At 39.9% G+C, this 23433-nt stretch overlaps 1 protein-coding gene and 1 long non-coding RNA gene across 14 annotated transcripts in view; one reads left to right on the top strand and one right to left on the bottom strand.

Moving 5' to 3' along the window:
* The window catches only part of ldb2a (LIM domain binding 2a), a 508992-nt gene that overhangs the window by 468356 nt on the left and 17203 nt on the right, over positions 1–23433 (top strand). For 6 of the 13 annotated variants that reach the window (XM_073064952.1, XM_073064959.1, XM_073064960.1 and 3 more), the window contains 3 exons: positions 14532–14655; positions 17474–17563; positions 18690–18838. In XM_073064952.1, coding sequence (XP_072921053.1) covers positions 14532–14655; positions 17474–17563; positions 18690–18838 — 363 coding nt within the window. Of the gene's footprint in view, positions 1–14531; positions 14656–17473; positions 17564–18689; positions 18839–21144; positions 21289–23433 lie in introns of all 13 variants that reach the window. The other 7 variants (XM_073064962.1, XM_073064963.1, XM_073064965.1 and 4 more) reach the window with 6 other exon arrangements.
* On the bottom strand, positions 17051–18695 carry LOC140738006 (uncharacterized). The gene is made up of 2 exons (XR_012101278.1): positions 17447–18695; positions 17051–17331 (listed from the first exon to the last, which is right to left on the bottom strand). It is a non-coding gene; the product is annotated as an uncharacterized lncRNA (long non-coding RNA).

Here is a 23433-nt window from a genome sequence, read left to right on the forward strand (position 1 = left end):
GCTCTGTGCATAAAGGCTTGGTTTTCACCAGAGATGACTGCAAAGGTTATTTATTTATGAGAATGGAGAGAGAAATTCTGTAACATATTGTATGTCAATAAAATGGAAATAAGATTTAAAAAGCAAAAATTAGTATTTCAGCAACAAAACAGATTTTTTCTGTTTCTTATCAAAGGTGAATAACCAATGAGCTACCTTTGAAGTTGAGAGGGAAATTCTGCTTTTGATTTTTACTTTAAAAACTCCTTGTTGTTGAATGGAAGAAAAATCCATTGACATGTATTATCTAGAGAACTAGTTGGGCTTTATGCCAGCTACCATGTAGGATTTCAAATAAGCTTGTTTACAAGAAAGAAGTCATGTTTGATTTAATCGTTTTAGTTATTTTACACCTATTAATGAAGAGCTAGCTTGCTTTCTATTCTTCTCACCAAGTTTGCAGTGTTTATGGTAAATGAAGGAGAAACATGCTTTGTTGTTTTCTTCCAAGAATAGATTGACTAAATGACTGTGACTTTCTATTAACTGTATCAAAATGTCATTCATAACTCAAAATCTTGCCTGAAGATCTGGTATTATTGGAGAAGAGAAAAAAAAGGAGGTAAAATTAGATAATTGAAAGCTACAGTGACCTTGTCAGTTGGATTACTGGCCTATTGACTACTTCTGTATAGGTGTATATTAACAGGTGGATGTTTTCCAAGGGCAACACATTAATATGATATTAATCTTGTAGTCTCTGGAATTTAAACTGGACACTTAACAAAGCAATTTTTGCTTGGACAAATGACAAACCTTCTGCATAAAATATGTACATAATAACATTGGTTGTTATACAGGGCTTATGCAGAGCATTGCCCAAAGAAGTTAGGTCATGTTATTTCTAGGTGGAAGAATCATTTTATCAGTCTCCATTGAATGTGCATTTATTTGTAGTTGTGTGATTGAAAAGGCCATTCACACATTTTACCCAAACATTTACAATCAACTACATAACCTTATGAAATCTGATTCTAAATCACATTCTTACAGAGCATAAAGACTTAGGTCCTTTACCAATCCACTGTTAAAACCACTCGTCACATATGCTTTTGTGGTGGGCTTGCTGCATGAACTGGAGCTGACCCAGTCATGCATCAGATATGTACAGTGGCTGCTAGGGACCCTGAAGAAACAAAGGTCTCTCATCCACTGATCTTCTCAGCCCAGAGTCCATAAGTCTCCTTATTTCTATTTTACTCTCTTTGAGAATCAACATCTTTAATAGGCTGAGGTTTATTGTGATAGAGACATAAGACCAAAAGATAGAGGAGCAGAATTAGGCTATTTGGACCATTGTGTCTACTCTGCCATTTCATCACATCTGATCCATTTCCCTCTCAACCCCAATCTCCTGCCTTCTCCCTGTAACCCTTCATGCCCTGACCAATTAAGAATTATCAACTTCTGCCTTAAATATACCAAATGGCTTGACCTCCGCAGCTGCCTGTGGTAACGAATTCCACAGATTCGCCAGCCTCTGGCTAAAGAAATTCCTCCTTATCTGCATTCTAAATGGGGGTCCCTCCATTTGGAGGCTGTGTCCTCTGGTCCATATCCACATCCACTCTATTGAGGCCTTTCAACATTCAATAGGTTTCAATGAGCTCTCCCCTCGTTCTTTTGAATTCCAGTGAGTACAGGCCCAGAGCTGTCAAACGCTCCTCACATGATAATCCTTTCAACCCCAGAATAATTTTCGTTCACCTCCTTTGAACGCTCTCCAATGTCAGCACACCCTTTCTTAGATAAGGGCCCAAAACTACTCACAATACTCCAACTGAAGCATCAGTGCCTTATATAGCCTCAGCATTACATCCTTGATTTCATATTCTAATCCTCTCAAAATGAATACTAACATTGCATTGTCTTCCTCACCATTGACTCAACCTGCAAACTAACCCACAGGGAATCCTACACAAGGACTCCTAAGTCCCTTGCACCCCAGACTTGTAAATTTTCTCTCTATTAGTACATTGCAATACTTCTCTGCAGACAAGACAAATGTCCATGACGTTCCATAAATGGTTTCTAACACACCATACACTCCTTATCTGGACTGCTTCACTTGTGCAAGTTAAGATCACTCCCACCTTTGTATCCTGATAATTGATTTCATTCCAAGTGGTAGAGGTAGATTTTTGCTGCTCAAATACATAGTTTGTAGCTCATCACATCATTAGAAAGATCGCTGATTCTCCCTGCCCAAGCAAAAAAAAAATTATTTTTACTGTTCATTCAATGAAGGATATAAGCTTGGAGCAACAGATCAAGCGTAGGATAGAACAGGCATGATTGAGCACCCCACGTTCATGGATTTCATGCCTCAGACTACAGGTCAGCATAAATTCACCAGGATTGTGAGCTTCCTCAAGATTTGTGTGATTATCTCAATTTCCCAAATGTCGTCCTCCTGGTTTCATAGCTTAACTCAGGCCAACATGAATTGTAAGGACTTCCATTCATGAACACATGAGTATTTTTTTTTTGACTAATGTCTGGTATCTACATAATGTCTATATTGTTAGGCAGCCCTTGGCAGTTCCCGTGTTTTAGAATGTGTACATCCCCAGGGGCTGGATCTTGAGAGATGAAGTCTATTCCTATTTACCCTGGTTTCCAATTCCTCTCCAGGCTCCTGGCAGCTGCAGCCTCTGATGAAAGAGGTAGCATCACCAGCAGTCCAGTGGAGAACAGCACCATTCTCCTTAAAATACAAATCTTTTGTCTTGTACATTGTTGTTTTATGCTGCCTCCTACACAGCCCAGTCAGTGGGAGTGCTGGGCCTTTGCAATAGAAGCAGAAGGTCAGCAACATCATGCAGGGCAGGTGCTAGAAGCTGAGGATCAGACTTGCAGCACTAAAGTGAGGCTTCTTCTAAACATGCTGACAAAGGCAATGGAATTGCTTGCAAGTCCTCTAGAATTCCTTGTTCCAAGTCCAAACATGGAGAATTACTTGCCTCAAAGCATTGAACAAAATGTGAGAGATTAGTATAACATGTCCACTCTCCCTTAGGATTCTAATGGACATCTAATGTGGGTGCTACTGAAAGACATTTGTCCTGTCTGCAGAGAAAGGTTGCAATGTAACAGTACTAAATTCAATGATTATAATCACATCCCACACAACCATCCTTTTTGTGGAAGCATTTGACAATGAAAATGCTTATATATGGATGTTGCCATTTTAAGCCAAGATTATTTTGCATTGGCATGAATTAGCACAGGTGAAAGGCATAATTCACTCCTTCTGAATGAATCAATGTTGGACGTGAATTTCTCACATTTTGCACCTAAAGCATCTTTAGACAATTGACCTTTCAGCACTTGTAACAGATCAGCCAGACTATTATAATCGTAACCAATACAATACAACTCAATACTAATTATCAATCCTATTCACAGATTAGATGGGAACCAGAGTGATTGGGTTGAGGATGGGGCAGTTGGCATACAAGCAGAGGCAGTGTGTAGTAAGACTGTCAGGAAGGACAGGCTGATGATAGGGCAGAATTGAAGTCAGCGGAATATGTTGCAATACAACATCAGGACAAAATCAAAAAGTCATCGGGACTGAAGATGTTTTCAATTTGAATGCATGCTGTTTACAGAATAAGGTAGATGATATTGTAGCACAGTGGGAGATTGGTAGGTATGATGTGAGCATCACTGAATTGTGGCTGAAAGGAGACCATAGATGTGAACTAAGCATTAAGGATACACATTGTATCAAAAGTACAGGCAGGTAGGCAGAGGGGGTGGGGTGATTCTGTTGGTAAAAAAAAATTAAATCTCTTAGAAAGAGATTACTTGGGATCCAAGGATGTGGAATCTTTGTGATTAGAATTAAGAAACTACAAGGGTAAAAAGGCCCTTATGATAATTATATACAGGCATCCAAACAGTAGCCAGGATGTGGACTACAATATACAATGGGAGATAGAAAATGCTTGTCAAAAAGGCAATGTTGCGATAGTCATGGGGAATTTCAGTATGCAGGTAGATTGGGAAAATCAGGTTGGTGCTGGATCCCAAGGGAGAGAATTTGTAGAATGCTTAGAAGGTGGCTTTTTAGAGTGGCTTGTGGTTGAGACCACTCGGGGAAAGGCTATTCTGGATTGGGTCACAAACAAGAAAATTTGCAGATGCTGGAAATACAAAACAACACATACAAAATGCTGGAGGAACTCAGTATCTATGGAAAAGAGTGAACAGTCAATGTTTCAGGCCAAGACCCTTCATGAGAACTGGAAAGGAAGGGGGGAAGTCAGAGTAAGAAGGTGGAAGAAGTACAAGGTGGCAGGTGACAGGTGAGACCAGAGAGGGGAGAGCATGGTTGATTGGTGCAAGTCATAAAGGGCTGGAGAAGGGGGATTCTAATAGGAGAGGGCAGAAACCAAGGAAGAAAGGGAAGGGGAAGAAGCACCAGGGGAAGGTGATGGATAGATAACAAGACCCTTCGCCTTGTATTTCTTCCTCCCCTCCCCCACCTTTTTACTCGGGCTTCTCCCCTTCCTTTCCAGTCCTGATGAAGGGTCTCGACCCAAAACGTCGACTGTTTACTCTTTTCCATAGATGCTGCTGGGCCTGCTGAGTTCCTCCAGCATTCTGTGTGTGTTATTCTGGATTGGGTATTGTGTAATGCACTGGATTTGATGAGGGAATTTCAATTAAAAGAAACATTAGGAGAGAGTGATCATAATTTGATAGACTTCGCCCTGCAATTTGAGAAGAACAAGCTAAAGTCAGATGTATCAGACTACAGTGAAGAAAAGTGAATTATAGAGGCATAAGAGTGGAACTGGCCAAAGTTTCTTGGAAGGGGATATTGACAGGAATGACAGCAGAACAGCAGTGGCTGGAGTTTCTGGGAGGAATTCAGAAAGACACATCCCAAAGACCAAGTGGTATTCTGATGAGAGGATGAGGCAACTGTGGCTTACAAGGGAAGCCAAATACAACACAAAACCAAAAGAGAGGGCATATAATAGAGCAAAGATTAGTGGGAATTAGAGGTTTGGGAAACTTTTTAAAAATCAACAAAAAGCAACTAAAAAGGAGATAAGGAGGGAAAAGATAAAATATAAAGGTTAGCTAGCCAATAATGTCAAAGAGGATACCAAAAAGGGCAAGGGGTTTGGGACAGGTGGCAGTGAAGAAATGTCAGGGCATAAGGTGGTGTGGGTGCAGACACAATCCACGCCTTGAGACACCAAAGATAATTTGATTCCAAACAGTTGTTTTTTTAAAATTACTACGGAATGTCTCTCTGATGCTCACTGCTCCCTCCCCTCTCCCTACCCCTTTTCCTAATGATGGAAGCCCTCTCCCTGCCCCCTTCTCAGTCCATATCAGAATCTTTATCATTACTCACATATGTCATGAAATTAGTTTTTTTGGTGGCAGCAGTACAGTGCAAAACATAAAATTACTATAGTGCTATAGTGCTGTGTAAAGATCTTAGGCAGTCTAGTTATATATATGTGCCAAGACTTTTGTGCAGTACTGTAAGTATTTTGCATCTGTTTTCGTTGTCGAAGATACTAGCAGTATGTCAGAGCTTCAAGAATGTCAGGGGGCAGAATTGACTGTAATTATTATTACCAGGGAGAAGGTGCTTGGGAAGGTGATAGGTTTGAAGGTTGATAAGTCACTTGAACCAGTCGGACTACACTCCAGGGTTCTGAAAGAGGTAGCTAAAGAGATTGTGGAGCCATTAGTACTGATCTTTAAAGAATCACTGGATTCTGGCATGGCTCTGGAAAACTAGAAAATTACAAATGTCACTCCATTCTTAAAGAAGGGAGGGAAGCAAATGAAAGGAAATTATAGGGCAGTTAGCCTGATCTCAGTGATTGGGAAAATTTTGGAGTCAATTGTTGAGGTCTCAAGGTGCCTGAAGGTATGTGATAAAATAGGACAAAGTCAGCATGGTTTCCTTAAGGGAAAAACTTGCCTGACAAATCTGTTGTAATTCTTTGAGGAAGTAGCAAGCAGGATAAACAAAGGAGAATCAGTGGATATTGTGTACTTGGATTTGCAGGAGGGCTTCGATAAGGTGCCATATATGTAAGAGTCCATGGTACTACAGGACAGATACTAGCATGGATAGAGGAGCATTTTCTGGTTGGCTGCCTCTAAATAGTGGCAGGGGTCTGTGTTGGGAGTACTTTTTTTTTGTTATATGTTAATGATTTGGATGATGGAATTGATGGCTTTGTGGCCAAGTTTGCAGATGATACGTAGATAGGTAGAGGGATAGATAATGTGGAGGAAGCAGGGAGTCTGCAGAATGACCAAGACAGATTAGGGGAATAGGTAAAGAAGTGACAAAAGGAATACAGTGTCAGGAAATGTATGGTCATGCACTTTGATAAAAGGAACCAAAGCGTAAACTATTTTCTAAATGGGCCAAAAATTCAAAAATCCAAAATGCAAAGGGACTTGGGAGTCCTCTTGCAGGATTTCCTAAAGGTTCACTTGCAAGTTGAGTTGGTGATGAGGATGGGAAATGCAGTGTTAGCATTCATTTCAAGAGGTCTAGAATATAAAAGTAGTGATGTAATGCTGAGGCTTTACAAGGCACTGGTGAGGCCTCACTTGAGGACTGTAAACAGTTTTGGGCCCCTTATCTAAGAAAGGATGTGCTGACATTAGGGAGTTCAGAGAAGGTTCACAAGAATCATTCCAGGAATTAAAGCATTATCATATGAGGAGCATTTGATGGCTCTGGGCCTGGACTAGATGTTATTTAGAAGAATGAGGAGGGAATCTCATTGAAACATATCGAATGTTGAAAGGCCTAGATCGAGTGGATGTGGAGAATATGTTTCTTATAGTTGGGGAGTCTAGAACCAGAGGGCACAGCCTTAGAATAGAGGAACAGCCATTTAGAATGGAGATGGGAGGAATTTCTTTAGCCAGAGGCAGTTACTTTAAAGTGGAGGTTGATAGGTTCTTGATTAGTCAGGGCATGAAAAGTTACAGGGAGAAGGCAGGAATATCAGGTTGAGAAGGATATTGGACCAGCCATGATGAAATGGCAGAGCAGATTCAATGGACAGAATGGCTTAACTCTGCTTCTGTCTCTTATGGTCTTATTAGATAGATAGATAGATAGATAGATAGATAGATAGATAGATAGATACTTTATTCATCCCCATGGGGAAATTCAACTTTTTTCCAATGTCCCATACACTTGTTGTAGCAAAACTAATTACATACAATACTTAACTCAGTAAAAAAAAATATGATATGCATCTAAATCACCATCTCAAAAAGCATTAATAATAGCTTTAAAAAGTTCTTAAGTCCTGGCGGTAGAATTGTAAAGCCTAATGGCATTGGGGAGTATTGACCTCTTCATCCTGTCTGAGGAGCATTGCATCGATAGTAACCTGTCGCTGAAACTGCTTCTCTGTCTCTGGATGGTGCTATGTAGAGGATGTTCAGAGTTATCCATAATTGACCGTAGCCTACTCAGCGCCCTTCGCTCAGCTACCGATGTTAAACTCTCCAGTACTTTGCCCACGACAGAGCCCGCCTTCCTTACCAGCTTATTAAGACGTGAGGCGTCCCTCTTCTTAATGCTTCCTCCCCAACACGCCACCACAAAGAAGAGGGCGCTCTCCACAACTGACCTATAGAACATCTTCAGCATCTCACTACAGACATTGAATGACGCCAACCTTCTTAGGAAGTACATTCAACTCTGTGCCTTCCTGCACAAGGCATCTGTGTTGGCAGTCCAGTCTAGCTTCTCGTCTAACTGTACTCCCAGATACTTGTAGGTCTTAACCTGCTCCACACATTCTCCATTAATGATCACTGGCTCCATATGAGGCCTAGATCTCCTAAAGTCCACCACCATCTCCTTGGTCTTGGTGATATTGAGACGCAGGTAGTTTGAGTGAGGCAATTCAAATTTTAGTAAATGCCATTTAGAATTGCCATTAAGTGAAATAAAAAAATATATATTCAAAGAATAATTCTTTGAATAAGATTAGTTGCTCTAAGGTTTGAAACAAGAATTGAGGATGCCATCAATTAGTGTCCCAGATTTGCTGCGGACAATGGGTGCTGTCTCTTTAGACTTGAAATTGTATGGCATTGAAACAGGCCCTTTGGTCCAACTTATCCTCGGCAGCCATGTTGCTCATTATTTGGTGCACTGCCCTCTAAACTGTTCTTTTCCATGTATTTAACTATGTTTTTTAAATGTTGCTAATGTGCCTACACACAGGTACTGTTGTGTCTACACATTGACCCAGATTTTCAAGTTAAGTTTAATTATCATTCAACTATACATGAAGAAAGCCAAATAAAACAGTATTCCTCCAGGGCCAAGATGCAAAACACATTACTAACAGCACACAGCACACTGAACATAGCTCCCCAGCACAAATGGAATTTCAATGGAATTATCACTTCTGGGGGCACCTAGGGGCGACTCGAGTGGCAGCAGTACTCTCAATAGATACGATTGAATATTCTTGTTTTAGCCTGATACAGCTAAAAAGCACAACTGCTTCCAAGGTCAGTACAGTCAACAGAGATGTCTTAATGCGTTTAAACGTACTGTCGCTGCTTAAAATTGATGAAAACAACTCTGACTGTGGATGTAAGTGTCCACAGAGGAAGTGTGGCTGTAGATCGGGGTTACAAGTGGATTTAAGGAAACAGGGTTTTAAACTCCTAATACCGACTATCTTGCTGGCAAACGTGTAGTCTCTGGTGAATAAAATCGATTATTTCAGAGCTAGGGTTCTAAATCAGAGTGTTACGAATGTGCCACAGCTCTGAGGGGCCGAAGGGTGCGGGGTAGCCCCCTCCTTTGTGAGAATCGCAAGATCACTATTAAGTCAGTTCAGGGGACACAGGAAATGAGAGAAAGACATGCAGAATCCACAAAAGGGTTGGAATGTGTCCTGGCCTCCGAAAGGCGGACCCATTGATACCGGCTATTGTCTCTTGGAGACGGACTTGTGTATTGCATCCTGTACGATGCATCGAAGCCCCAGGCAATGATCCGAGGGGGAGGCTGGTGGAGGGATTGCATCATCCCAACCTGATTGACAACTGAGACCCTGTGAGTCAGGATAAAAAGAGGGTCTGTGGGAACAGCCCCTCAGATACACCAGAAGAAACGCTAGCCATCCCGTAATAGCGAAAGCCGGTGGAAGGCCACGTGCGTCTGCTTCCATTTGCCCCGGAATCAGTGGCCTTTGCCACGGAAAAAACGGTTTTTAGCTAACAACGGGGAAATCAACTCCCAACGACTCTCGAAGGATTGACATCATAAAAGGAATGGGCAAGTTTTAACCCGTCTCTCTCTCCAACCAAAGGCTACAGCCTACAGCTTGACTGAACTAAAGTGACTTTTATATTTCCATCGGACAATACATTATCCCCTAGACAACGATAGAGCTATTTCTTATTGATTATTATTATACCCGCGCTTTTAGATTTAGTATTGACGACGTATATTATCTGTGTGTTTGCATTGATATTATTTTTGTGTATTTCTATCAATAAATACTGTTAAAAATAGTACCATCAGACTTCAACGGACCTCTCTATCTTTGCTGGTAAGTGACCCAGTTACGGGGTACGTAACAAGAGGGACATTAGGACTGCATGTGTCCTTTATTTCACAGAATCCTGATTAACCCCTTCGGTACCTGATGCAGTGATTTGGATCGACAAGTTTACTATACACCATCAGGATAGATCTATAGAATTTGAAAAGCAGAGGTGGAGGAGTATGCCTCATGATCAACTCTTCTTGGTGCACAAATATATCAGTGCTGTCCCAATTCTGCTCACCAGACCTGGAATATCTAGCAGTTCAGTGCCGTCCTTTTTACCTACCACGGGAGTTCTCTGGGGTCATTTTGGTAGCAGTATACAATCCACCTCAGACCAATGTCACTCAGGCTTTAGATGATCTGAGCAATGGGATCAACATGCACGAAACAGCACATCCTAACACCTTCACCACTGGTTTGTGAGATTTTAACCAGGCCAGTCTGAAAAACATCACTAAGCAATTACCACCAACAAATCACTCGCAATACCAGAGGAAACAACTCACTGGACCATTGCTACAGCACAATCAAGAATCCCTACTGTGCTATTCCACGCCCTCATTTCGGGAAGACTGATCACCTGGCTGTACTTCTACTCCCTGAGTATAGGCAGAGACTGAAGACTATGGCACCAGTAGTGAGGACCAAGAAGGTATGGACAAGGGAAGCATGGGAGTGCCTACAAGACTGCTTTGAATTGGTGGACTGGACTGTATTCAGGGATTCATCTTTGTACCTGGATGAGTAAGCTGCAGTTGTTCCTGACTTCATTAAAACCTGTGTGGATGAGTGTGTGCCTACAAAGACACTGCACATTCCCAAACCAAAAGCCGTGGATGAACCAGGTGGTACATTGTAGGCTGAAGTCTAGATGTGCAGCATTCAAGTCTGGCGATCCAGGCCTGTACTGAAAACCAGGTATGATTTACGCAGGGCTATGTCAAGGACAAAGAGACCAATTTTGAACGAGGTTGGAGGCGACATCGGATGCACAACAACTCTGGCAGGGCTTGCAAGACATTACTTCCTACAAAGAGAAACCCAATAGCATGAATGGCAGCAATGCTTCACTGCCAGATGAACTCAACGCCTTCTACGCCCCCTTTGACAGGGAGAATACAGCTACAGCTGTGAAGATCCTTGCTGGTCCCAATGACCCTGTGATCTCTGTCTCAGAGGCCAATGTTAGACTGCCTTTAAAGGTGGAAGGTCCCAATGGAGTACCTGGTAAGGCTCTGAAAACCTGTGCCAAACAAGTGATGGGAGTATTCAAGGACATTTTCAACCTTTCACTGCTATGGGTGGAAGTTCCCACTTGTTTCAAAAAGGCAATAATTATACCAGTGCCTAAGAAGAATAACATGAGCTGCCTTAATGACTATCACCCAGTAGCACTCACATCTACAGTGGTGAAATGCTTTGAGAGGTTGGTCATGACTAGACTGAACTCCTGCCTCAGCAAGGACCTGGACCCATTGCAGTTTGCCTATTGCCACAATAGATGAACGGCAGGTGCAATCTCAATGGCTCTTCACACAGCTTTATACCATCTGGACAGCACAAACACCTATGTCAGGATGCTTTTCATCGACTATAGCTCAGCATTTAATACCATCATTCCCACAATCCTGATTGAGAAGTTGCAGAACCTGGGCCTCTGTACTTCCCTCTGCAATTGGATCTTCAGCTTTCTAACCGGAAGACCACAATCTGTGCGGATTGGTGATAATATCTCCTCCTTGCTGACGATCAACACTGCCGCACCTCAGGTGTGTCTGCTTAGCTCACTGCTCTACTCTCTATATACACGAATGTGCGGCTAGGCATAGCCCAAATATCATCTATAAATTTGCTGACAATACAACCATTGTTGGTAGAATCTCAGGTGGTGACAAAAAGGCGTACACGAGTGAGATATGCCAACAAGTGGAATACCACAGCAACAACCTGGCACTCAACGTCAGTAAGATGAAAGAGCTGATTGAAAGAGCTTCAGGAAGAGTAAGACAAAAGAACTCATACCAATTCTCATAAAGGGATCAGAGGTGAAGAGAGTGAGCAGTTTCAAGTGTCTAGGTGTCAAGATCTCTGAGGATCTAACCTGGTCCCAACATATCGATGCAGTTATAAAGAAGGCAAGACAGTGGCTATACTTCATTAGGAGTTCAAAGAGATTTGGTATGTCGACAAATACACTGAAAAGCTTCTATAGATGTATCATGGAGAGCATTCTGACGGGCTGCATCACTGTTTGGTATGGGGGGTGGGGGGGAGCTACCACACAGGGCCGAAAAAAGCTGCAGAGGGTTGTAAATTTAGTGGGTACAAGCCTACAAAGCACCCAGGACATCTTCAGGGATCGGTGTCTCAGAAAGGCAGCATCCATTATTAAAGACCTCTAGCACCCTATGGCATGCCCTTTTCTCACTGTTATGGTCAGGTAGGAGGTACAGAAGCCTGAAGGTACACACTCAGCAGTTCAGGAGCGGCTTCTTCCCTTCTGTCATCCAATTCCTAAATGGACATTGAACCCTTGGACACTACCTCACTTTTTTTTAATACATAGTATTTCTGTTTTTGCTCAATTTTTAATCTATTCAATTTACGTATACTGTGTAAAGTATACTGAATAAGATTTATTTATTTATTATTTTTATTTTCATTCTTTTCTTCTATATTATGTATTGTATTGAACTGCTGCTATTAAGTTAACAAATTTCACATCACATGCAGGTGATAATAAACATGATTCTGATTCTCTGATTCTGAAATAGCACATATGGTTATGATTTCAGAAAAAGATGGAGTCACAAAAAATAATATAGCCCAAGTCTCTCAGTGCCATGCCTGTATCCTGATCCAGCTTGTTCTTCCACCCATCAAACACTGCGGAGCAGCATCAAGCCAACACCAACCCAAGTACAGATTCCAGCACATCTGCAGAGGCTCTCCCACACTGCTTCAGCATCTCTTGTCCTGGTCGGCTGCAACAGGCAACCCACAGCATGGGCCTACTCCTCCCTACAACCGTGGCAACATGCCTTCCCCCATTGTTGGTCTCACCAATGAACCAGTGAATGGGACTTGCAGTAATCTACATTACCAATGTCCTATAGGATCTTGCAATCACAAGAAAAACATCCATGACAATCACTCGCACTCTACACTGTGCAATGGTACACGGCAAGCCCAGCTGAATAATGGTACTGAATATGTTCAGCTCCATCTCTGTCAAGCAATTCGCTAATGGGATAGTCCTGCAGTACTTGATGTTCTTAGTATTCAACAGCAACTTGCGATTGTAAAAAAAAAAGACATACAAGACAGAAAAATACCCCTTTGATTGGACCTGGAGTGGCTACTTTCTCTTGGTTCTCCAGTTTCCTCTCACAAAGATGTGGTGGAATATTAACTGTTTACTGCAAACAGTTCCTGCTATAGGTGGGTGGCAGGAGAATGGGGGTTGGGGTTAAGGAGATTTGATGGGCATATGAGAGAGAATAGGTTACAGGGAAATGGTTGATGTGATTGCTCTGAGAGTTGGCATAAACACGATGGGCTAAATGGCCTGTTTCCACTTTGTTAAAAAATAGAAGCTTTGTTGGCAATCTATACTTGCTCCTCAGATATAATTTGTCTGTATTTTCCGCTTTTTCCTTTCATTAAATTTAAAAGTGAAAGCTGAGCAAATATATTTTTTATGTTTTGTTTAAGACAGTAAAATAGTCTCATCATAACATAGAGTGATGGTTTACAGAAGAAGTCATTCTGCTTCATATTAGTTTGGGTAATGGAATTTGCTCCTACAGAATTCACAAATAACTACCAAAAAATCCGGGATATGGAATAAAGATTTGCTCATTGAAAATTAATGTGGAACAAAAGTAAATAAATAAAGATTTTTTCCAACACATATTTCTTGGCGCATGCAGAGATGATGTAGCTTCGTTGTGATGCTATTGCTTAGAATGGTCATAGTAGCACAATCTCTACTCACAAAATGCTGGTGGAATGCAGCAGGCCAGGCAGCATCAGTAGGAAGAAGTACAGTCGATGTTTCAGGCCAAGACCCTCACAAAGGGTCTCGGCCTGAAACGTCGACTGTACTTCTTCCTATAAATGCTGTCTGGCCTGCTGCATTCCACTAGCATTTTGTGTGTGTTGCTTGAATTTCCAGCATCTGCAGATTTCCTTGTGTTTGTGTTTTACAATCTCTACTGTAGGGTTTGTTAATATTGTTGCCACCCTTGTTCTTACCTGGCTACTATTGCCAGAAAGCAGCCCATCAACTGCTTGGAATCTGCCCTGTCTTGAGAACCCATGCTCCCGAGAAGCTCTAAGCCTATTTGATGTTACAATCCCTCTTCCAACCCCCCTGCTATAGTTTACAAGGGATTTAAAGTTACATGACTAATATGTGAAGTATAATATCAGACCAGTTGAGAGGTTATCATTTGTATTTGTGAAAAGAGAGCATCTAAAACAGAAATTATTTCCAATTGAATTACCCCTTTTTATTGAATGGAGACTAACGTGGAAATAGTAGCAAAATAAGGTATAATTTCTCTCAACATTTTGAAAAAACTCTTGAATGCTGGATTCAAATTATTTACCATCTGTTTATCTTGTTTAAGTTGCTGCCAGTTTTAATCATTCATACAGTGACTATTCATAATGCCAATTCACAGTTCATATTCAAAATAATTAAACAGTGGCTAGAACGATCCGATTTATTTTCAGACAAATGAAGTATTTAACAAAAGGAATGTTTGTTCAACTTTAACTAGTGAGAAAGTTTTTTTGACGACTCTTATCTGTTTTGGTATGTCCTTTTTTTTTAATCATTTTTAACTCATTTAATGTTTAAATGTAACACTAGATAATCTATGCTCATTTTTCCAGTTGTGTGTAATACTGGAGCCAATGCAAGAACTGATGTCCAGACACAAAACATACAATATCAGCCCAAGGGACTGCCTGAAAACATGCTTATTCCAGAAATGGCAGCGAATGGTGGCACCTCCAGGTAGGCTGAAAATGTTTCATTGAATATTACAGCTAGAGGTATAAACTGTAGCTACAACATTTAGGAATGCTCCATTAATACATTTTATAAAGTTCATTACACTTAACACAATATCAAAGTTACGAATCCCTAAATCACCACGATCTTTCTAGTAACTCCCTATTGATATTTATTACATCCTTGTGTTTCCATATCAATATGTTTAGTGTGCAGGTAACTTCCCATCTGCTATACGAGCTATATTACACACAGCATTTTGGTACCCACAAATTATTTGGCTTTTTAAAAATATTTTCCACTCAAGTTGCTGCACAGATTAAGGCTCAATCAGTGCTAATTTGGTTTAGCATAGAAACATTAAGTTTCTGCCTCAGCTTCTAAATGTGGTGTTTTTGAGAAAAAAAATGGTTTCTGGGATTGTTTTAAATATAGATCAGTGTCCCTCCTCATACATTATCTGAAACTGGGCAATCTAATTCGGAGATTGTTGAATTGTTGAGTTAGGTTTATATACATACATATAGTGGATTCCGGTTAACTGGGCCATCGGTTAATCAGGGCAGCCACTTATTTCGGACAACTCGTTGAGAAAATAGCCAGCATTCCCTTTGTTTATATGGGACACCTTGCCGCTTAATGGGGTAGGAAACTATTGCTGAACAGTTTCTAACCAGCGTCAGTAACGTGCACTTGCATGGCTGTTAGAGACTACACTGTGCTTCAAGCAAACTGATTCTAAATAGCATCAGTTGTATGTGTTTGTGTGTAAAAAGCAGCATTTTTTGTGTCTGATAGTTGGCAAGAAATAAGCAGTAAGACAATTCAGAACTGTTTTGCACACTGCGGTTTCAAGCACTCAAGCTTGGAAATGGCAGAAACAGCTAGGAGTGAAAATGAAAAGATTTCATTACTTCAGCAAGTTAGGAACTATGAAGAATTTGAAGGTATCAACAATCACCTTGAATGTTACAGTGAAAATTAAGAACTGGAGGATGCAATGAGTGACAGTATTGTATGAAGGCGGTACATTATCTGTACAAGGTGTCTGATCTGATTTTGTTCATTTACAATCAAAAGAACATGAAGTGGGTGAATTCCTCTGTTGATAAATATAAGGGAATAATACAGTTTTATAGTACTGTAGTAGTATTGATAGTGTTCCAGTTTGTTCTTGATTTCATTTAAATATATAATTTGTTACTCAGTTTGTGTTTTTATGGCTTTTCTAACTGCGGCTAATTGGGTCAAAATGTTTTTGTCCCGATGTGTCCCAATTAACCAAAATCCACTGTACTGTATATCCCAGATCTCTATCTGAAGAGGTAAATGAAATAAATCAATATCTAATTCTCAAACTAGCAAAAACTTCACAAGTATTCCAAGGTTACATCTATTTGGAAATGATTTGATAGTGATTAACAAAGTTGTTACAGGATGGATAGGTTCTTTACTGAATTAGACACTTAGTAAACCCACACTTGGTTTTCTCATCATTGTCTTTCAAATGTGGATAACTGTTGACATTGTAGTACTTTGCTCATAATTTCAAAAGTTATTTTATACACCTATTAGATTTTGGTATCGAACATATTCTGGAATTTTATAGACCTGTTACGATTTTGGTATCAAACACCTTCTTGAATTGCTTTTATAGACTTGACTAATCCTACCACACACCAAGTTGGCAAGGCCAGAAAACTTCTAACTTGTCATCAAGACTAAAATTTGCCCAATTAATTATTTGCTCAATGCTGCATTTGACTTCAGAAAAGTGTCTCTCAAAAGAGAGATTGATGTAGGACTTCACTGCCCATGGGGAAGTAAGTTATACAAGTTGTTGATTACTTCAATTTCCCTCCTGAACAAAGACTGCATCCTGTTCACCGTCAAGTGTGACGTGAAGATGAGGATATTTAACAAATAGAAGAATACAATGAACTTTCTGCATGTTAGCCAAGAATATCACTCAGTCACTGAGTTTATCTCCTAGCCACTCAGTCTATCTCTGTTATAGCATAGAGATTTGCTTAACAGAAGGTTGGATCAATACATTAAATCAGATTCCAGTTCCTCATCAATAAAGTAATTAACTGATCAATCAGCAGCATTGCGTATCAAGTGTGCTGACTTTCCCGCCGAGTTCTCTAATTAACATTCCCATTAAAAGTGATAACTATACTTAAAAGAAATACTCTGCAATGAATGTCAAAAGAATGCTTTGCTAATGTGCTTATGCCTGTATCTAGGAGGCTTGTTATACCAAAGTTAATGCCAATCATTCTAGTTGTTTAACATCTTCGTAGTGAAAGCATTTGTCATTTTTCATTCTTAATGTAATTTACGTTGCCACGTAGCTTTTCTAGTCCATTATTAATAGCAGTTAATTTGTGAACTGTTTTCATCAAGTTTTATTTTATACCTGCAAGTGTGAAGTAAACAGAGATTTGAAAAGTGTACAATTGCATCTTACAACAAGCAGCGCAATGACTCAGTACGTTGGAGTGCCAGCACACTGTGTCATGCTGTTGTTGGAGTGAAAGGTGAAACTCCATGCAGCTTGGTTTCAAATCTCAGCTGTGCTGTGGTGGGAAGACGCTGAGCGGAGGGCAGATGCCTCCCCACAGAGGGGAGGTAGATTTAGAGGGACTGCAGACTCGGCTTGGAGGAATCAGGAGACTGAGGAGAAAAATAGAGGAGATTAATTCACTAAAATGGCAAACAAAAAATTATACTATATCGTATATGCACCAGTAAAACCGTTGCAATTAACAACCATGTAAGAGTAAAATACCTGTCCCGTGATGCTGTAATCCTTCAGGTCGAACCTCACAATCAGCCGTTATACCCTTTCTCCTACGTCACACCGCCTCAACCCCACAACCTCGCTCAGCGCGCCCAGCGCATAACGGTAAGAAAACAAAGTTTAATTATTTTTAGTCATTTGAAGTGTATATTATATCAAAATAGCAAAAACATGGAGGGAGTAATAAAGCAAGACTAATCTTGTAAGTTTGGATGGCTTTAACATCCAATGTTCATCAAGATGTAACTGTTAGCTTGACCCAGTTCGAAGTAAATACAGAGGTTTTTTTTCTTTGGTTGCTCTGTGTTTTAACTGTTGTAAATACAGTGAGAAAATTTCCCACATTTCTATTTCTAGCAATATTGCAAATGTTCTAAACAAAAGCATTTGGAGTTTTGCTAGTAATAACATTTAGAAAAAGTCTTTACACCATTTTTATGAAATAACTAAAGGAAACCTTCTGCCGTAGTTGGTGCTGGGTCATTTATGCTTTATTCATACTCCAGTGGTTCTAAGTTGGAGACAGTTTTAGCAGTCATATTCATTTTGGGACTTTCCAGGTGGGGTCTTTCAGGTGGGGTGCCTTGCAAAGAAAAAGCTGGCATTTCATCTCCCTCACATTGCTCACGTCCTGCTGGCCTCATGAGGAGTAGTATTGTCAATCAGCACCTTTGGGGAGAGGCACAGTTTCACCTGATTGAAATGTGGAAGTGATAAATTGTCTTAAAAGCTTTGCCAAGTGTGGAAAAACTTCATAAATTTTATAATGATCCATATTTCAATTTGCAAAGCCATCAACCACACTAGCTGCTAAAGGGCAACAATCCTTCCAATTTTAAATGATCATGTTATAATTTTGAGACTATTTCAGTATAGTTGAGAACTAGTATCCAATGACCAGTAATGAACTCACCAGCCATTCCAGTAAACACCGAGAGTGAAATTATTATGAGATGGAATCAGGCAAATACCATAGAGTAAGATTAATTGCAATGTTATAAATTAATGACCAAAGCAAAGAGAATGAGTTATCAGAGAGAATGTTGGGATAAAGAATTGATCTACTACAACTTCACACAAAATTTACCTTAGCTGTGTTGCACTTGACTAAGCAGCTCCTCATATCTAGCCAGTCAGGGAAAGGTAAAACAAATCTGTCTTGAGCATTCAAAAGTTAATGATATCAAAACCGTGATCCTGGCATGTTTTTGTTTTGTTTTGTTTTTCACAGCAGAACCAACCAGACAACAGACAAACAAGCGGAGAAAGAGGAAGAACTCAGCGAGCAGTACCTCAAACAGCAGTGCAGGAAACATCAACAGCATGAACAGCAAGAAAAAAGGGCCTGTGGGGAATTTCAGTCTCTCCAGTCAGGTACCTGTAAGCATCTCCTTTCATTCTGTGTCTGACCAGGACAAGCATATTGACCAGTTACTAGTTAAATACAGTGGATTCCGATTAATTGGTCTGTTGGTTAATCAAGCAGCCGCTTAATTGGGACAACTCTTAAAGAACAATAACTAATCGAGAAAATAGCCAGGTCTCCCTTCGTTTATTTGGGACACTAAGCCGCTTAATTGGAACTGGAAACTGTTGTCATACAGTTACTAACTAGCGTCAGTCACATGAACTTGTATGGTCGTTAGACACTACACCATACTTAAACAGTTTTTAAAAAGTGTCATTTGCATGTATTTGTGTTCAAAAAGCAGTGATTTTTGTCACTGAAAGTTGGTGAAAAGCAGTAAGTCATAAGCTGCAAGACAATTTAGAATTGTTTTGTTCACTGTAATTTCAAGCATTCAGGCTTGGAGATGGCAGAAATGGTCGGAAATGAACATGAAACAATTTCACTACTTCAGCTAGCTAGTAACTATGAAAAATTTGAAGGTATCAACAATTTTCTTGAATGTTACAATGAAAATGAAGATTTGGAGGATGCAATCGTCGAAAGCATTGTGTGAAGGCAGCCCACCTGCCCTAGGTGTCTGCTCTAATTTACAATCAGTCAACGGACAAGGCAGCTTGTTGGCTGTCTGTCATATCTGATGATGACAGTGAAACCTGTGTGGGAAAGTTTTGAAAATGGAAAAGCCATTGCACTGAGACAGTTCCACTCTCTCAACCTCAGAAGTCCGGGTACAGTGGTACAAGTATTCATCACAAACTGGGATCTGCCTTGGTTGCAGTGGATAACCATGACTTCTGTGCCTAATATTGTCCTTCATTCTCCATGAAGCGTTGCAAAATAACCTTCTGGCCATTGGATCTCACTATTGATCTCATCTGCCCAGTCCGCCAGAGCTGACCTCACATGCTAGGACAGGCATGTCCCTGTTCCACCAGGATAGGAAGTCCACTGTCTACCCTCACCTGCTAAAGCAGTGTACCAGGGTGTCGCATGCAAACAGCTACTTGGAGCCACAAGTGAGAGCTGAGTGTCCAGTGGGGACTAAAGGTGAGTGAACTGTCCAGAATGAACACGACAAACCCCTTCGCTAAAGGTGCTATCCCTCACTGGACACCCCATACATAGCAGCGTACACCAAATGAGTTACTCCTTTGATAACTATTAGGAACTAATACACAGATTTGTATTACTGTAGTTCCATTGGTAGTATTCTGATTTGTTCTGTATTTCATTTAAATACATGATTTGTTACTCAGTTAAACGGCAGTATGTCTTTTTTATACCTTTTTAACTATTTCCATGAAACTTCAGTTAATTGGGGGAGCTGCTTAATTAGGCAAAAATGTACATGTCTTGATATGTCCCAATTAACCGGAATCCACTGTATATATAATGAATTTCCACACACACTGCTGTAATGATTTGTTTTTTTTTGTATGTCAACTTTTCTTAGTAGCCTTTATTTGCTAAGATCCAGAAAATAATCCAAATGTAATCCAGAAAATAACCAGTTCAGCCTGGGCTCTTCCAATGCAAATCTTCTTATAAAATGAAGCTATCTCTGATAGTTTTTGTCTTGTATCTAGCTTTGTTCCATTAGCACCTGTGTTTTATGTGAGGTAGCTCATAACTGAGTTTACAGGACCAAAAGTGAAAGGCAAAATTAACAACATAACAGCAAAAGACGCTTAGTAACATTGTACATATTGTGTCCCCTTACTCGCTAAATGGAGCACCTTTTAAATGTACATGTGGTATGTAAAGTACTCCTTTATCATGGCTGCACGCAGTGGAATGCATTAATATCTGTTACGCTAGTTTTCTGTCTGTCATGGGTCTGCTATTTATTTGCTGAACAACCTCATTCAGATGCCTAACCAAAGCAAAATTCTAGCTCTCAAGCAAGGTACTGACCATAATGCTTAGCATAGCAGCAAAGGGCTACAAAGCCAAGTTCTATGAATGAAAAATAACAGTATGCCTGCCATCAAATGCCCCACCCGTTTCATATTCCAGTCAGCTCAGAAACTGACCTTTAGAGATCCTTCAGAAAATAGCTGCATCTCACATATTTACAGCTTCAAAATATTCCTGGCCACCACCCCTCCCCAAACTCCAGCCTCACTGCCAGCAAAACAAGAAGTTGTGTTAAAGCAGTTTTTAAAAAATTGCACATGGTTAAACATGAAAAACTTGGGGAAAAATAGTTTTCTTGAGAAAAAAAGTGGCTCCAACAAAATAATCGAGACCCACAGTGTCCTCCCTCCTCTGGCAGCAGCTACAGCAGGGCTTCATCCACGTCCTTCAGGACAACGTCTCCACGGTGGCTCAACCTGAAATGCCAGCGTCCTCTTCGCACAGGTCAGCACAGCGGCTCCACATGACATCCTAAATGTCGTCCTCTACCACTCCGGAACAGGTAAATCCCCAGAAATACAGAAGGAGGAAAAGAGAAAGAAAATTGTTTTTACGATTAAAATGCAATCGCTCAGCAAATGGCTGAGCAATACAGTCCTAGAAAGTTCCACATTTCATCCCCCTGTCCAAGCTGAGGTAGCTCTTCCAAGCTCTACATCAGTGGCAATAGGATGCTATAATTAATATATATACCTTAAGGAAAGGAAGAGAAGCACAGGTCAGGTTTCCATTCCAAATCACCAGTCATCAGTGATTGCCAGAGTTTGTGTAACTGAAGGAAAGGCGAGGACAGAATCATTCTAATTAAAAACTAACATTTGGTTCTAATACCATGAAATAAGCAGTATGCTCTCTCAGGACTGATGTGGTCATGTTTATTTCATAATTGATAAATAAACTAATAATTGGGATTCCAGTCTTGAAAAGAAACCTGTTGAAGTGATTCAGTCAGGTACCTTGATTATGTTAATACTTGCTTGAATTTGTAATTAAATCTGACAGATGGTCTAGTTCATGTTAATGAAGTTGATCAGTTTACAGTCATTTTTTCATTACGTGTTTTTTTTGTGATTTAAGCAACTACTTGATTTTTTGACATCTTTCAATGAGTTTATCAGATCATTTCTTAGAAATGAAAGGCACATTAGGAACTTATGCCAATTGCCAACTAAATTTAATCCCACATTGGATAAAGCAATACAATATGAAGCATGGCTATTATGTAAGATAAAAAAGGGTAAGGTAAAGATAATCAACTAAAGCTATTAATGTGAAAGCTAGTTGTTAATATTTTTGCTGTATCTGATGGAGACTGTTGAACTTGGGATATAGGGAAGTTTGTTCAAAAGTTAATTTTTAATGCAAGTCCTGTGGAGGAGTTTAAATCTTCCTATTTTGCTCACCAATGGAAGAGGTTCCTGTTTGCCTATGCAGTGCTCCTATCATTCCCCTCAGAGTGATACAATGACTTCAGAGGTAGCAGCAACTTCTGTTATAATGTAAAGGAGGGATCAATTTGTTAAAGACTGGCAATTCATGATTTCATTTCCAATGAGATGAAGACTTGAGTAGACAATGAGAAATACTGAATAAACTACACAAAAAGTTTCACATTTTAAATTGCATTTGCTGGATTAGTTGTGAGAAAAGTAAAAGCATGAGATAGGATCTCACAAATGAGATAGAATAATGCATTGCTAGGAACTAAGGAAAATTAACAGCTTCTGTAAGAAAATGTAAAATGAACAAATAATTTTATAAACCACTCCTGCTTGCCAAAGTTCAGGTTACATTCTTACCCACTCATTTATTACAAAAAGCACACTGTGCATTTGTTGGCTATAGTTTCTCAAAGGGAACTATTCAACATATTTGCTTCTATTTTCCTACCATCCTTTTACATTTTGCAAAATCTTATCAAGCTCCCTTTAATGCTTTTCCCCTATCACACAGCTACTATGTTCCAATATATCTCTATGAATTCATTTTAACTACTTATTTCATTTGTATTCCTCAATCCTTTCTCCCATTGTAACACATGCACCAATGGATATAACTTTTTAGTATCTACCTTTCTTGATATTTCATATTCTTTAAACCTTCTGATTTCTCTCTTGATCTTTAGGTACCTTAATTTCCAACTTGAAGTATCTTGTGGTAAATTCTTTCAAAGTATTCTTTCCATGGCTCAGTACAAAAGACTGCAGGAAACATTGTCCCAACCAATATCTTATAAAATTCAACAGCATTTCTTACCTTTTACATTCAATACTGATATTCTACAGCATCAAACTGAGTTGAAATTACAATTAGATTAACCATAGGTTTGAGTAGCCATGTGACCTGCTCCTGCCGAGTCGTAGGTTCATATATATGAATCCACAAAGGCTCATTAACTCTTTTATAAATCTAATTGCCTGTATAACTTGAGTGCTCTGTTCTTTTAGATAGATAGATAGATACGTTATTGATCCCAAAGGAAATTAGTGTCACAGTAGCATTACATGTGCACAGGTATAAATATTAGAAGAGAAGTAGAAGAATAAAAAATAAGTTACCACAAACAGTCTAACAGGAGGGGTCATCACTTCCCTGGGTACAGTTTGATTCATTATAGAGCCTAATGGTCAAGGGTAAACATGACCAC

This window comes from Hemitrygon akajei, chromosome 13 (assembly GCF_048418815.1).
Source record: "Hemitrygon akajei chromosome 13, sHemAka1.3, whole genome shotgun sequence".
Classification (NCBI taxonomy): Eukaryota; Metazoa; Chordata; class Chondrichthyes; order Myliobatiformes; family Dasyatidae; genus Hemitrygon; species Hemitrygon akajei.